This window comes from Sceloporus occidentalis, unplaced genomic scaffold (genome assembly GCF_023333645.1).
Source record: "Sceloporus occidentalis isolate IW3139 unplaced genomic scaffold, rSceOcc1.0.p SCAF_82, whole genome shotgun sequence".
NCBI lineage: Eukaryota > Metazoa > Chordata > Lepidosauria > Squamata > Phrynosomatidae > Sceloporus > Sceloporus occidentalis.
The window spans coordinates 2,568,778-2,582,024 of NW_028317062.1; the positions used below are offsets into that span (position 1 = coordinate 2,568,778).

Here is a 13,247-nt window from a genome sequence, read left to right on the forward strand (position 1 = left end):
GCTGGGGTGATAACTTGTAAACAATAGGCTTCCAAGTAACGGGATGATCTCTATGTATCCTGAAATGCTCTGTACATGGTGTATATAGTCAACGAAACACACCCTTTTGGGATTGTTAATTTCTTTGAATAGTTCTGTATGGGCATTCTGTAATCTAAGGCACTTATTTCTTGAGCATCATGCAAAAAAATGTGTGTCAATTTTAGGCTTGGCAGTCTTCATTTATAAGTCAAGGCTCATGTAATGGTTTCATAATGCCAATATAAGTTAAACATGGAAACATTTGGCTAAACAATAATAGATCAAAAGGTGCTGTCCCATCTAGACATTTAAAAGCTGTACTAGTACTATGAACCTATTTCATGTTACTATGATGACACCTGTTTCCATCTGACAATGACTTATCAGTGTCATATGACTACACAATGAAAAGTTCCCAGAGAAAATGGAGTTAATGGAGTGAATTATTGACGGGCACACATTTGAGATTCTGTGCTGCACATAATTATATTCTTAATGATACAATAAATGCAATATTCAGAAGAGTAGATAGAAGAGCACCTTTAACACATTAGCAATAAGTTTTAAGCGTTGCTTTGGGTGTCAAACCATGCATTGTTTAATAATTATTCATATATGGCGTCTTTGCCTTTTACGTTTTTCTTCCCAAAGAAAGGCAGACTGCGAAGCCTGTCAAAAATGTATTTCTACCATTTTTGAAACAAATTAAACAAAAGTATGTTGAGGTAAAGGATCAGCCTTAGTGTTTAAATAGTTTCTCACCTGGAATGACAGAGATAGTTTTCAAAGCTCGGAGAACTCTGAATGTTCTCAGCGCTGAGACATTCCCAAGGTCCACAAACTCTGTCACATATCTGCAATAAGGGAGGTCACACACAAACACAATGACAAAACACAAAACGGCTACAACAAGAAGTACGTCACAGGGCCTACCCAACACCTAACATCAACTGCAGGCCACCTTACCTGGAATTACAGAAATAGTTTTCAAAGCTCTCAGTACTCTGAAAGTGCGCAGAGCTGAAACATTGCCTAGGTTTACAAACTCTGTTATATACCTGCAGAATCAAATCAGAGTTACTTATAATGATGTGGACGACTTAAGAGGTGAAAGCAGCCCAACATTTACCACTGTGCAACTGGGAGACCCTGAAAAAAGGCAATGATGCAGCCCGTGAAAAACTAATAAAACATTAAAAAAAAATTCTAATAATTTCCCATTAGAACTAAGTGTGCCAGTATAATCAAGAAAGTTAAATAAAATACGTTTTTAATATATGAATATCTATATGATAGGTAATACCTTATATTTTAATCTTGAGTATAATTCAACACCTTCTTACTAAGGGGGCCGTCATATATGGCCACACATGGAATCCCTTGAGCTAATTCACAAAGTGCCCTCTTCCATATGATTATCTGTGTAAGTAACCAACCCATGAACATGACCACTTTTTACAACTTATAGATGGTAGATAAAATATATTAAAGTGCCAGCAATTTTCCATAAGTGTGAAACATTGTGACTGTAGCCATAACTAATCCACTGAACACATACAAAGACAGTGACATTCAGTTACAGAATTTAGAATATTATAGGTTATGTTATTTTAAAACTTATGGATACTGTATCTGTGCATTAGAACTTGTATAGCTCTCATAGCGTTCCTGCACCCAGCCTGAGATGGGTCACCTGCTTTTTATACATATGCCAATAGTAGAGTACTAAACTATGTTGGAAAAAGTAAACACTTTGAGGTGCGGCCCGCGTAAGCACGGCCGGGCTGGCCCTTGGGAAACCTGGAGATTTCCCGGTGTGCCGGCACACAAAGATGCTATTTTGTCTGCCTCCGCCGGCCGCTTAATGATTTTAAACAGTCGGTTTGCAGGCACCATGCCGCCCAGTGCCTTAATGAGGCTCTTCATCCTGCCCCTTTGAAGATGCGATGTAACGCTCAATGGGGCAGAATCACACAGAAGAGTTCCTCCTGACGGGTAGAAGAGCATGTCGGAGGAGAGCAGTCTGCAGGGGAAGAAGCCAGCAAAAAAAGTATTTAAAAAAAATACTTGGGGTGATAGATGGAAGCTGACCCATATTTAAAAGGGGGCTGTCTTGGGGCAACAATTATAGGGTCATAAGCACACAACAGGGTGGTTGGGGCATCACATATAAATCAATACAAAAAGGGAAAACACACAAACAAAAAAGCAGTGTGGAAAGCATTTTTTATACTTTGTGTAGCTTAACCCATCCTGATGCGGGTGTCGGTGTGGCAGAGCCTGTCCTGGTGTGTGTGTTTGGGTGTCGGTGTGGCAGAGCCTGTCCTGGTGTGTGTGTTTGGGTGTCGGTGTGGCAGAGCCTGTCCTAGTGTGTGTGTGTGTGTGTGTGTGTGTGTGTGTGTGTGTGTGTGTGTGTCTGGGTGTCGATGTGGCAGAGCCTGTCCTGGTATGTTGGATGTCAGTGTGACAGAGTCTGTCCTGGTGTGTCCTCAGAAATCAGTGAAAGGAAAAGTAAAGGTTTTGTGTTAGTCACTCTGTTTCAATCTGCATATTTTATTAAAAAGGATTAGAGGCAAATTCTGTCTATTTAATTTATTTCCATAAAATGGCCACCAAAATCCTCAGCACCTTACTCGTGATGCTCTTAATCCGGCTCTGCCTCCAGTGTGCATCAACCATCTTAAATCCAGCTTCTACCCACAGTGTGCTCCAGCCTTGTGCAGTTTTATTTGGCTAAAATTGTTTTAAATGGTTTGTGGACTGACTTTGTTTTACTGTTTAAGTAATTTAGTATTGATAGAATGACATAAAAGTTGATCACAAAACTGTCCACTGCTTTTTTCAATATCACCAAATTAACCCTGTATTAATATGCATTATAAAGCTAAAAGGCTATATTTTCTCTCAGTAAAAAATGAGTGCGGCCCACGCACACATACATTTCTGATGAAGTGGCCCACTGCAGAAAAAACCTGGACACCCTTGCATTATGGGATTACACTCAGTACATAACGATAGTGTATAAGCATGACACTTTAGGCATTACAAACTGTTATCATCACTAGCATTTTCTACTGCACACTTTTACCGTTATTAAAATGATATTATACATAGTATAATATGCTATGGTGTCAGTATGCTAAATTTTTATACCACCATAAATATTTTGGCCTGGAGATGATGCCTCCTGACTAGTCTATATATCATGCCAAACTAATATGGCTCAACGATGTATTATGCAAAATTATACATACATTCCAGTTTTGAGGACCTATAAAAAAACAGCTTTCAAATAAATACTTGCCTCTTCCATGAGGGAAGTGGCAGAGTTACCAGGCCTACACACAATGTGCTTAAAATGAAGCTTATTTGAAATTACTTTACTTAAGGTATCCAGGGCTTAAATACCTGTTGCTCAGATTTTTTGAGTTGATGACATCACTTTTTATATGAATGAAAAGCTTGAACCTGTCCTCCCCAAAAATTTTTAAGAAGTAAATTGTAAGTTGATTATAGAAATTTGTTTCAATATAAAAGGAACCAGTACATGCTGGAATTTGTGTGTGCTGTTAATTATATATATATATATATATATATATATATATATATATATATATATATATATATATATATATATATATATTATTGTTATTTAATTTTTTGTACAATTTTGGTGTGTTAAATTTCAAAAAAAGTATTTTATTTTTAAAGATGGGGGGGGTCATTTTCTGTTTCGGTTTTGATCCAGAATTTTCATTTTGGTGCATCCCTAGAATAAATAGAACTATTTAATTTTTACATATCTAGAGATAAAACGCCCTCCTGAATTTGTAGTTGCGTCAGAGGACAAAACTTTCTAGGCCCAGAAATCAGTGAGAGGCATTGTAAAGGAATTTGTGTCATTTACTTTATTTCGATCTGCATGTCCTATTAAAGGCCATTTTTTCTCTCAGTGAAAAATGAGTGCGGCCCCCGAACATATACATTTCTGATGAAGTGGCCCACTGCAGGAAAAACTTGGACACCCCTGCCATAACACTATCAACAAAATAAATTATCGTAATGGAACTCTGACATTACTACTCTGCTATTTATTAGGATGCTCTGACATTACTACGGATACTCGTGTTAGTGGTTAAGCTTGTATTACACACTTACAATGTGATTCTCACCGCTAGTCTTAAGAAGAAAATGTATGTTCATTTTAGAAATGTATTATAGCGATGAATCTTTTCATGTTTTGGCTTTAGGCTGTTCTAATGGTCAGGGGACTTACTATTATCTGTTTGGCAAAATAGGAGGTTTAATGCTACTTTAATTTGTAGTCCCCTGTGCAAGAAACAACACTGCCTCCAGACACATATTTCAAGGCATTAAATGTGCAGCATTGTATTTTTCTAGCATTAGCTAAACAGTAATGTTTTCATCAAAACATATTTGATCGTAATAATATTAATAAGGAATTGTATGCATCCCCTTTTAAACATAGGAAATGTGAATAATCACATTTAAATATCAGTGCAGAAAACTTACGCCATCATAATAACGCTGAAGTCCAGCCAGTTCCATGGGTCCCGCAAAAACGTAAAGTCGTCTATACAAAATCCTCTTGCAATGATTTTCACAAGTGACTCAAATGTATAAATACCAGTGAAGGTGTACCTATGGTAATCAAATGGTAAATAGCCATACATACCGGTTAATTATACTTTACAGGAAATTAATATCAATAGGAATGCATCTTAAGTGTGGGTAGAAAACAACACAACAAGTGTACATGTTCTAATCCCCCTTCTAACTCAATAACTACCAAGTAAGATATTCAGGCATTATATACACATAGTTTGTTAGAGGAACCCTCTGTGGTATATCCTATGAGGGGTGGGGGCAGAGTCTGTAAGATCATCCTACTGTTTTAACTCAATGCAGGGGAAATTACTTGTGGTTGGTCCTTCAGAAGCGTACCTGGACATTTGTCGGGTTCGACTGAGACTCCACGTGAAGTGCTGCTTTTCCCACGGCTCTGGGAAAGTATTTCCAAACTCCGAGCAGGGGAGCAGCGTTTGGGCATATCCCCTCTTTTCCTACTTCTGCCTGTTCTCAGCTTATTTCTGCCTATTTTCCACCCAGTTCCTGTCCCTTTAAAGTCTAAATGGGGCAAGTAGCATCCCCTGATTGGGGGAGACGTGGAGCCCTCGCAGAAGTTTGCCGGTACGTTTATAATGCAATTTGGATTATCGTTCCAATTTAGGTATGTATTAAGCAGAGCCAGCGCAGCCCTTGCAGAAGAAAATTACCAGGGCTGGCATTTCACAACACATTGCTCACAGGTTAGTGAATATCCCCCACTATGGAATACTTCCTTTCTAACATATTGTTTTTCAGGATTTGCATGTGTGGTTTTTTTTCACAAAATAGAATTTCCAGAAATAAAAAATATTAAAATATACTTACTCCACTTGTTTAGACCAATCTGGAGGGTTACTAAAAGTCATGAAGACGCAGTTGGTCAAAATAGTGCACATGATTATCATGCTAAATACTGTACAATGTAGTCAAGGAGATAAGCTGAATATTTGGAGACAAAGCTTCAATTTGGCTACTACATAATTACAATGGTTATTAGTTTCCACTAAATACAATTGATTTAGAATTGTACCCGTCTTCATCAACATATCTTAAATTTTCAGTTCATCAATTAGAGTATATATATATATATATATATATTTGTACATTTCACGCATTAAAGGAATGAAATGAGTATACAATGACTGCATGTATAGTACTATGCTTAGGAATATTTTAGCTTCAAATGTATACAATTTGCTGAAATTTCATACCAGATTTATGCCAGGTAATGTCACTTGCACCAGATTAACAAACAGAAAACCTCTACTTCTTGTCGGTTAATTATTACAAAATAAGTTGCCTAAACAGTAGATCAGCATGTTTGACTTTACAACCCTAAAACCTTTGACCGATGATATTCCTAGAATACCCAATGCGAAGAAGAGAATAAATTAGTATTTTATGCACCACATGTCTGCATATTGTTCGAAAGATAAAAACCTCAGGCACTGTAAATATATAGTTCAGAACTTTAAAAAAAAAAAAAAGGATATGAATGTATCAAAATTTTAATAGCTATTCTCCTTAATAGGTTAAAAGGACTTAATATATACATAGAAGGAGCGGCACTAAATCTGAAGATTGTTTTTCCTTTGTTTAGTACTATAAAGGTCTGCGGAGAGGAAAGAGAAAGAAGATACATTCGATCAGAAAATTGCTAACACATAATAGTAAAAATATATCAGTGTTTAAAGCTAAAAACATCAAATTATAATATACAGCAGAATAAAGTGATTTTCGATATAAAGGGACTACATAGTGTAGACAATTAACCTTTACATGTCATTATGAAATTAACTTATTTTACTTGAATCCAATAAACAAGAGGACTATCTTTGTAATCCCTTCAGTATTGCCCACATAAAATATTTATATACAATAGGTATTTGCTTGTTATATCAACCAAACACATTTCAATAACAGCACATTGTTAATATATATGATCCTATTTATTAATAAAAAAATATGATTTAAAAATAGCAGGGATGAAGCTTTGGGGGTGATTATACAAAGCACCAAAATGATATACTGAATAAAAGCCAAATATTATATCTACACCTATTTTCATTCATAAAAAAAAGTCTAACTCAACGCTGCATGGATAAGCAAGCAAGTAAAGAAACAATTTGCCCAGATCCACAAACCATAACACCCGCTCCCATATCATTTTCTCCCACTTACTGATCATGGTTCTCATTGATCTTGTGATACTTAGGGCACATGTTTTGTTAACCTGTATTTTAAGAGTCCCTTACGCGTATGTTCTGCACTACGTATACCTGAGGTTTCAATGTGTTACAAATACACATGCGGAACAGCTAATTACGACTACTATGAGAATGAATTCTCCTACTCAAAAGACTTACACCACCCCGCTAAAAGTATGTTTCTAATGGATAAATAAAATGGATAATTAAACCTCTATTTTTGCATCTGATGTGTGGATTAAGACAAACAAGTGTATTTCCTGAATGATTCCTGAATTTTTTGTTATGTCTCCGTGTTTCGCCCTTTTTCTTGTTAGTTTATGAAATGCATCTCAATTAATGTTATCGAGATGTTAAAATTTGATAGGAACTGTGCTGACCAAGACTAAGATGAGCTTAAAGTTAAACTTTGTAAGATTGTAGAGCCCATTTCATGAGCATGGAGATGAGCTTTGTTGATCTCCCGTTCTCACATCCACATCTCAGTGCCCTCCAATTTAAGGATTGCTATGGTTTTATTTTTAAGTATTATCTTCCATTCATCCCCTTACTTCTTGACAGGTTTATGGAAAAATCCAAGTTTACTTATTATATATACCCATCTGTAATGGATACGGACAACAGCACAATAAAGCTTGTACTGAGGATGATAGTTACCGATGATGGAGTTACTTACATTGTAATAGTGGTTGACTGTACAAAAGCCTACCTCGTGGTCAGTAGGGGGCATTTCCCTAGCACCTCCTATATGACCGGTTGTTATCTGATTGGTATACTCTAGGAGTCTATGAAGAAGGTAGAACTAGGACTAGAAACACTTTAGTCATTGATCATTCAACTAAAATGAGACCGTGTGACAAAAAAGATCCAGAACTCTTGCTGATACTCAGGGCCAAGATGGCCACAGACTCTCCTGGGACCAGAAGGTGGATTTCTGGTAACTGTATCTTTGTTAAGGTCATGAGTAGCTTTTATTTCTAACGTAACTAAATGTATGCCTTTGTATTCATTTTGTCTGTTGTAAACTGTAACTTGTAATTACCCTTTTAGATATATTGCTTTGACGTTTCGATGTTTAGGTAAAGTATATAACTCTATGTTACAACTGTCTGTATTTTATTATCCATATCCATTACTCATATCAACCAATATACCTTTTAAAATAATAATATTTTAGTGGCACGATTAGTTCTGCTGCAATTAAAACAAAATGGAGTAGTTGGAAGGAATAGTTGTCTGCCATCCTATACTCTGCTCGTATTTAAGAGTTTTTGGCCGCTACTTTTTCTGTGTTATATTTGCAATTTCACATATAGCCACCAGGGTCAGGGTGACTAGTATGGTGGGATGTTTAGGCATCTTTAATCCCTTGCTATATCTCTGCTCCTTTTTTATGATGAATTACTGCTCTACTACTTGTTTGCATGGCTGATTTATGCAGGGCATCACTGTACAATATCATCTATACAATCATCTATATCATCTATACAATCCATTGGGCCACCCAAGCAAGGCACCAATAGCTTTACTCTCCCTGTTCTAAATAGAACCATAAACACATCTGACCATATGGCAGGAAGTGAGATAATAGGTATATTTACCACCTAGTCTTTTACTTGGCTGGTCATTGTCAGATTAAAAGTCTTTCCTCGAATGTAGCTTAAATATTTGCCTCTTTTCTTAAATAACCAGTTGTGTAATAACCTATATAAAAGTTGTAGCAAAACTAATCCTCTATTCTGAAGACACTATGCATCATCAAATATAATTATCTTAAAATAATGGACCAAAAGAAATTTCCATCTCTTAAATTTCGCAAATTCACCATTCCTGACCCCCTTAAATAAGATCTTCCTTTGAACCTATGTTAAAAGACTGCATAGTCATCAAAATGCCATGTCATCCGTAATTACGCGTGGGAACTGGGAAGGGCTTTGTTCTAATCTCAAAAAGTGAGGCACAAACCTCTAAAAACTAAAACAAATGGCAAGCTCTCTCCTCTACATTCCCTAAAATCAGAATCGACAAGCTACATCTTGCATCTTGTACCTGGGGAGAGTGCCCCGATTACAAGCAGACCCGTTCCTGCTGCAAAAACGCAGTACAGCCTTTGAACTCTGAATGTGTTTTGCCGTGAAAAATATTTCCAAAATGCAAGCTGTGCACCTCTGTTTCCGGTAATACTTAAAGAAAAACCTCAGCAACAGCAGAAAGGGGAAAAAAAATCAATAATCATCCTTTTGCTGATGTGATAATACATTCTAAGGGAAGAGATTTCCGCGTGTCCCTAATGCATGCATCTGAAAGTAGCTTGACTTTAACACTCCAGCAGACGCTGAGGTTTCCTGCTAGACGCAATTCCAGTACTTTTAAACAAGTGCACTGAGTAATCTAATTAAATCCCATTAAACCTCTAATTGAGCATGAATGTATCGCCCCCCCCTCTTTGCCACCACATAATGTACTCCAATTTATCTTCGTGAAAAATATGCAATCCTCTTAATTCCAAACCCTCCCATCAGAGTCTTCCTGATAATGCAAAATGTTTATATCTTATGAATTGCATGTTTCATACATTTTTTAAAATGTTATCATGATATTCATCAAATCTTATCAATCAGATTAAAATGTAACACTTATGGGGGTGGTATTATATTATAGAAACATTCAGAACAATTAATTTATTTCCTTTGAATGCGAATTTCACATTTTACCCGTATTAAAATCAATAAGGAGGATGTGGTAATTCAATATTCAGCACTCAGATTAAGCCAATATAACCACAGCTGCCATATTGGCTATTTTGTCAATTTTCTGTAGTATGTAGGATGTATGAACCCACAGAAAAAAAACCTACTACTTCATTTTTATGTTACATTCCCCCATAATGCACGGAAGGACTTTTTGGATGGGTGGTTAGGAAAATGTTAAAAATGACATATCTGCACTCAAACAGATGGTCAGTATGGCTACCCCAACTATAACATATCAATGAATGATAAGCCCTGGTAGCCACGATCAAGGATTTTTTCCAGCATGGTGCCAGTGTATGTAACAACAGATCATCTGACGGCATGCTGGCCCTTTTAACCCCTTAAGTTTGGTACCTTAAGTCCCGGAGCAAGTGTCGGTTCAGCGATTATTCTCCTTTCCTGCATATAGCGTACCCATGTAAACTATATATATTTTTTTCTACGACAAAGACGGCTTTCTTTTTAGATACCATAGTTAAATAATCAGTTGAAAAATTAGGATGAGAAATTTAGTAAAAACTAGCGAAAAATTAGGAAACCCTGATTTTTTTTTAATATATTTTCCCTTCTGAATCCACACAAAATTAGGTAAAGTGACAGAAAATCCCCACCAAGTTTATCAAGTCAGGTGTCCTGATTTCAGAAATACCTAATTTATATAGAATTTCCATACTTTCCCAGCACTTATAGGGAACATACTATAAGGTATACGTTATTCTTTACAAAGCCGTAGAATTTTAAAAAATGTTTACACCAATCACTGTCAAAGTTGGCCGCAAAAAATTTTCCTGCTCTATTTTCAGCTTTAGTGGCCCTATGGCTCATATGGGCCTGTTTAGCACCCCCCTAATTCTAAAAACCCCATAAAGTATATATTTCTGTAAAGCAACCCAGAGTATCTCAGGGGCATTTGGACATTTTTCATGCAGCCATTTGGCTCCCAATAACTGCCAAAGTTTCCCGTAGAAATAATTTCCTGCTCTTTTTTCAGCAACACTTCTGTGTTGTTTAGATTTTTTTGCACAGGGTATGTGTTATGGCAGAGAAACCCGGCCAAAATTGTTTAGCTGCATCTCCAGAATACATAAATAACCCACATCCTTTCTTTCTTTCTAGCGGGCCATATCCATCCGTTACATATAGTACCCTATAGGGTAGTATTGTTCATACTTATTTTGGGGTTGTGGACGGGGGCTGTTGTGCAATGGAATGTAAGGACTTTTTTATTATTATTATTTTCTTTATAATTTATTTTTTTATTTAATTTTTTGTATTTGTTTTGTTGTTTCTTTAATTTTGTGCACTGTTATCAGTACATTATGATTAGAGGTCCTCTTAGGGACCTCTTGAACATGTTATTTATGCCAGTGATGTCAAAGTTTATTGTTTGGTTTTTTGTTTATTCACTGGGAAGAGTGAAAACATGGTTTCTCACTCTCCTCCCTTCAATCCCCCTGCACCAAACACACTGTGATCTCCGTGCAAGTGTCCATAAACTTGCATTGGGAAATACAGTGTCCGTCATCGGTGTGTAGGGAGCAGCAATTGGATATCCCAGCAGGGTCGAGACAGACCCTGCAGGGGATATCCTGTCCTCCAATGACTTTTTGGGTGACGCCAGCAGTGACGCGACAGCCATTACAAGAGATCAAACGAAAGCCTGTGCAAGAAAGTCAATGGACGTAACTGTGCATTTTCAACGTTTGTTACTGATGATTTTATAAACTGCAGCATTCTCTTCTGTTCAGAGGAAGTCTTCACGCAAGACTTCTGCCTGGAACAGGTCAAATCTATATTGGTTGGCTCACGTGTGGTCCTGTTTTTTATACCACTGATTTGCTGCTAATCAGTAGCACGAGGAAAGCCCTTCCCTTTAAATCAATTTTTTTACATAAGCCCCAATAAGATCCCCTCCAGAACTCTTGTTGAGCCACAGCTAGAGCTGACTAGAGGTGAAAGACTTAAATGCATTTGGGGGTTCTCCAGAATCAATGTAAGGAGGACCATACAAAAATGTAAAAGGGGCACTTATCATATGCATGCAATAGCTAGAGTGTCCCTTTAATGGATGAACTGTATAGTCACCTTTCAATTCCCTGCCCTAAATAAAAAAAAATAAAAAAAATCTCTAATTATTATTGTCTTTGCTCTATGGCATTAAAAATGTTAATGTAACATATAGACAACTGTGTTATATTCTATAAATTATAAGTTTGTTGAAGTGACAGATCAAGATATATACTTCATCATTCTTTAGATGAATAAAAATCATGGGTATTATCTGTATATATGTTTTACATTCACCTCTAAAAAATAAATACCAAGCATGAGGGGCTGGACACATGTTATATGTCTACAAGATTTTTAAGGCCCAAGGAAATAAGCACATTATCTAAGACCAATGAATGAAACCTCAGAAAACCTATTAACCTGGTAACCTCAGCATCTTGCAGGGCAATCCTGGCCACATATACATCCTTGGGTTTAAAACAATAATGCTTTTTCCTATTGCACTTCAGTAATACTTTATAGTGCACTTAATGCTTAGATCCACTTAATGATGTTGCAATAAAATAACTCCAGTGTGGAGTGAAGAAAAAAGAAACCTTTGCTTTATTCAATAAAGCCTAAATTGAATTCCACCGAGTTTTCCAGTAGCTGAAAACCTGTAATTCCCATGAATATTTTTTTCTGAGATGTAGACTCACTTTCTTGTTTAAATAAAAAGGGTCTAAGTCTTCGATTGGATCAGCAATCAGTTTAGAAGGGACATCTCCGTATATAAACGGCACATTTTTGCCTGCTTCCAGGTCACCGTTTGGTTTTGGTTTATTTTCATCATCATCGTCTCTGTGGCTGCTGTCCTGCTTTGGTGGCTTTTTGTTTTTCTCCTCTGCTATGCGTTTTTCAATAGCAGCCAATGATTCACGAGTAAATGCTTTGAAGCTGTCAGGGCCGGGTGGTGCAATAAGCGGAGCTGCCATCTTTTCATCCTGCAGCGACTTATTTAGTTATACAGCAACCCGGACAGGTCCAATCTGCAAGAAGAAAAAAAAGCAGAAGTTAAAAGCTGGGCATAATGCAAGCAATTATCGACTGTTGCTTAGCTACACATGGCCATATATTGTGTTTAATGTCCAAATATATCTCATAACCTCTCTTCATCTGCTGATAACTCTATGGATGTACTACCAATACATTGGGGGAAAAAGGCTGTCTCTTAATAGCATAGACTAAACCCTGTAGCCTACCCCCAATGTAATACGTGTCCAAACTGAGACACCTTTTTAGAGGGACAGGGATGCAAATAGGACCAGTGGCACGGGTAGGGGCTGGGGACATGACCACCCATCCACTTTACCCTTCCAACCACACTGCTGCGCTCAGCTTCAATGCCTTGCGAGGCAGATATGCAGAACGACCTCCATTTATTTTACAGATCCCGTGGCTCATATCCATACTGTATACAAAAGTGGGACAGTGGGGCTGCTCTGCCGGGAGGTGGCTGAAGTATAAATCCACCTAATATACCCACACTCCACCATCATTTTACTAACACCTCTCTGTCATTGTCTTCACTGACTGCCTGTGCACTTCAGGATTCATTTGAAAATCACTCTTACTTTCAGAGCTCTTT

At 37.1% G+C, this 13,247-nt stretch overlaps 1 protein-coding gene across 17 annotated transcripts in view; it reads right to left on the reverse strand.

Moving 5' to 3' along the window:
* LOC149285256 (sodium channel protein type 8 subunit alpha-like) overlaps positions 1–12,594 on the reverse strand; it is a 45,553-nt gene extending 32,959 nt beyond the window's left edge. For 8 of the 17 annotated variants that reach the window (XM_089495567.1, XM_089495564.1, XM_089495571.1 and 5 more), the window contains exons 1-5: positions 12,319–12,594; positions 6,144–6,262; positions 5,476–5,565; positions 4,555–4,683; positions 784–875 (exon numbers count right to left, since the gene is read on the reverse strand). In XM_089495567.1, coding sequence (XP_089351693.1) covers positions 784–875; positions 4,555–4,683; positions 5,476–5,565; positions 6,144–6,262; positions 12,319–12,594 — 706 coding nt within the window. Of the gene's footprint in view, positions 1–783; positions 1,080–4,554; positions 4,684–5,475; positions 5,566–6,143; positions 6,263–12,318 lie in introns of all 17 variants that reach the window. The other 9 variants (XM_089495568.1, XM_089495565.1, XM_089495559.1 and 6 more) reach the window with 2 other exon arrangements.
* Between the last annotated feature and the right edge of the window lie 653 nt (positions 12,595–13,247).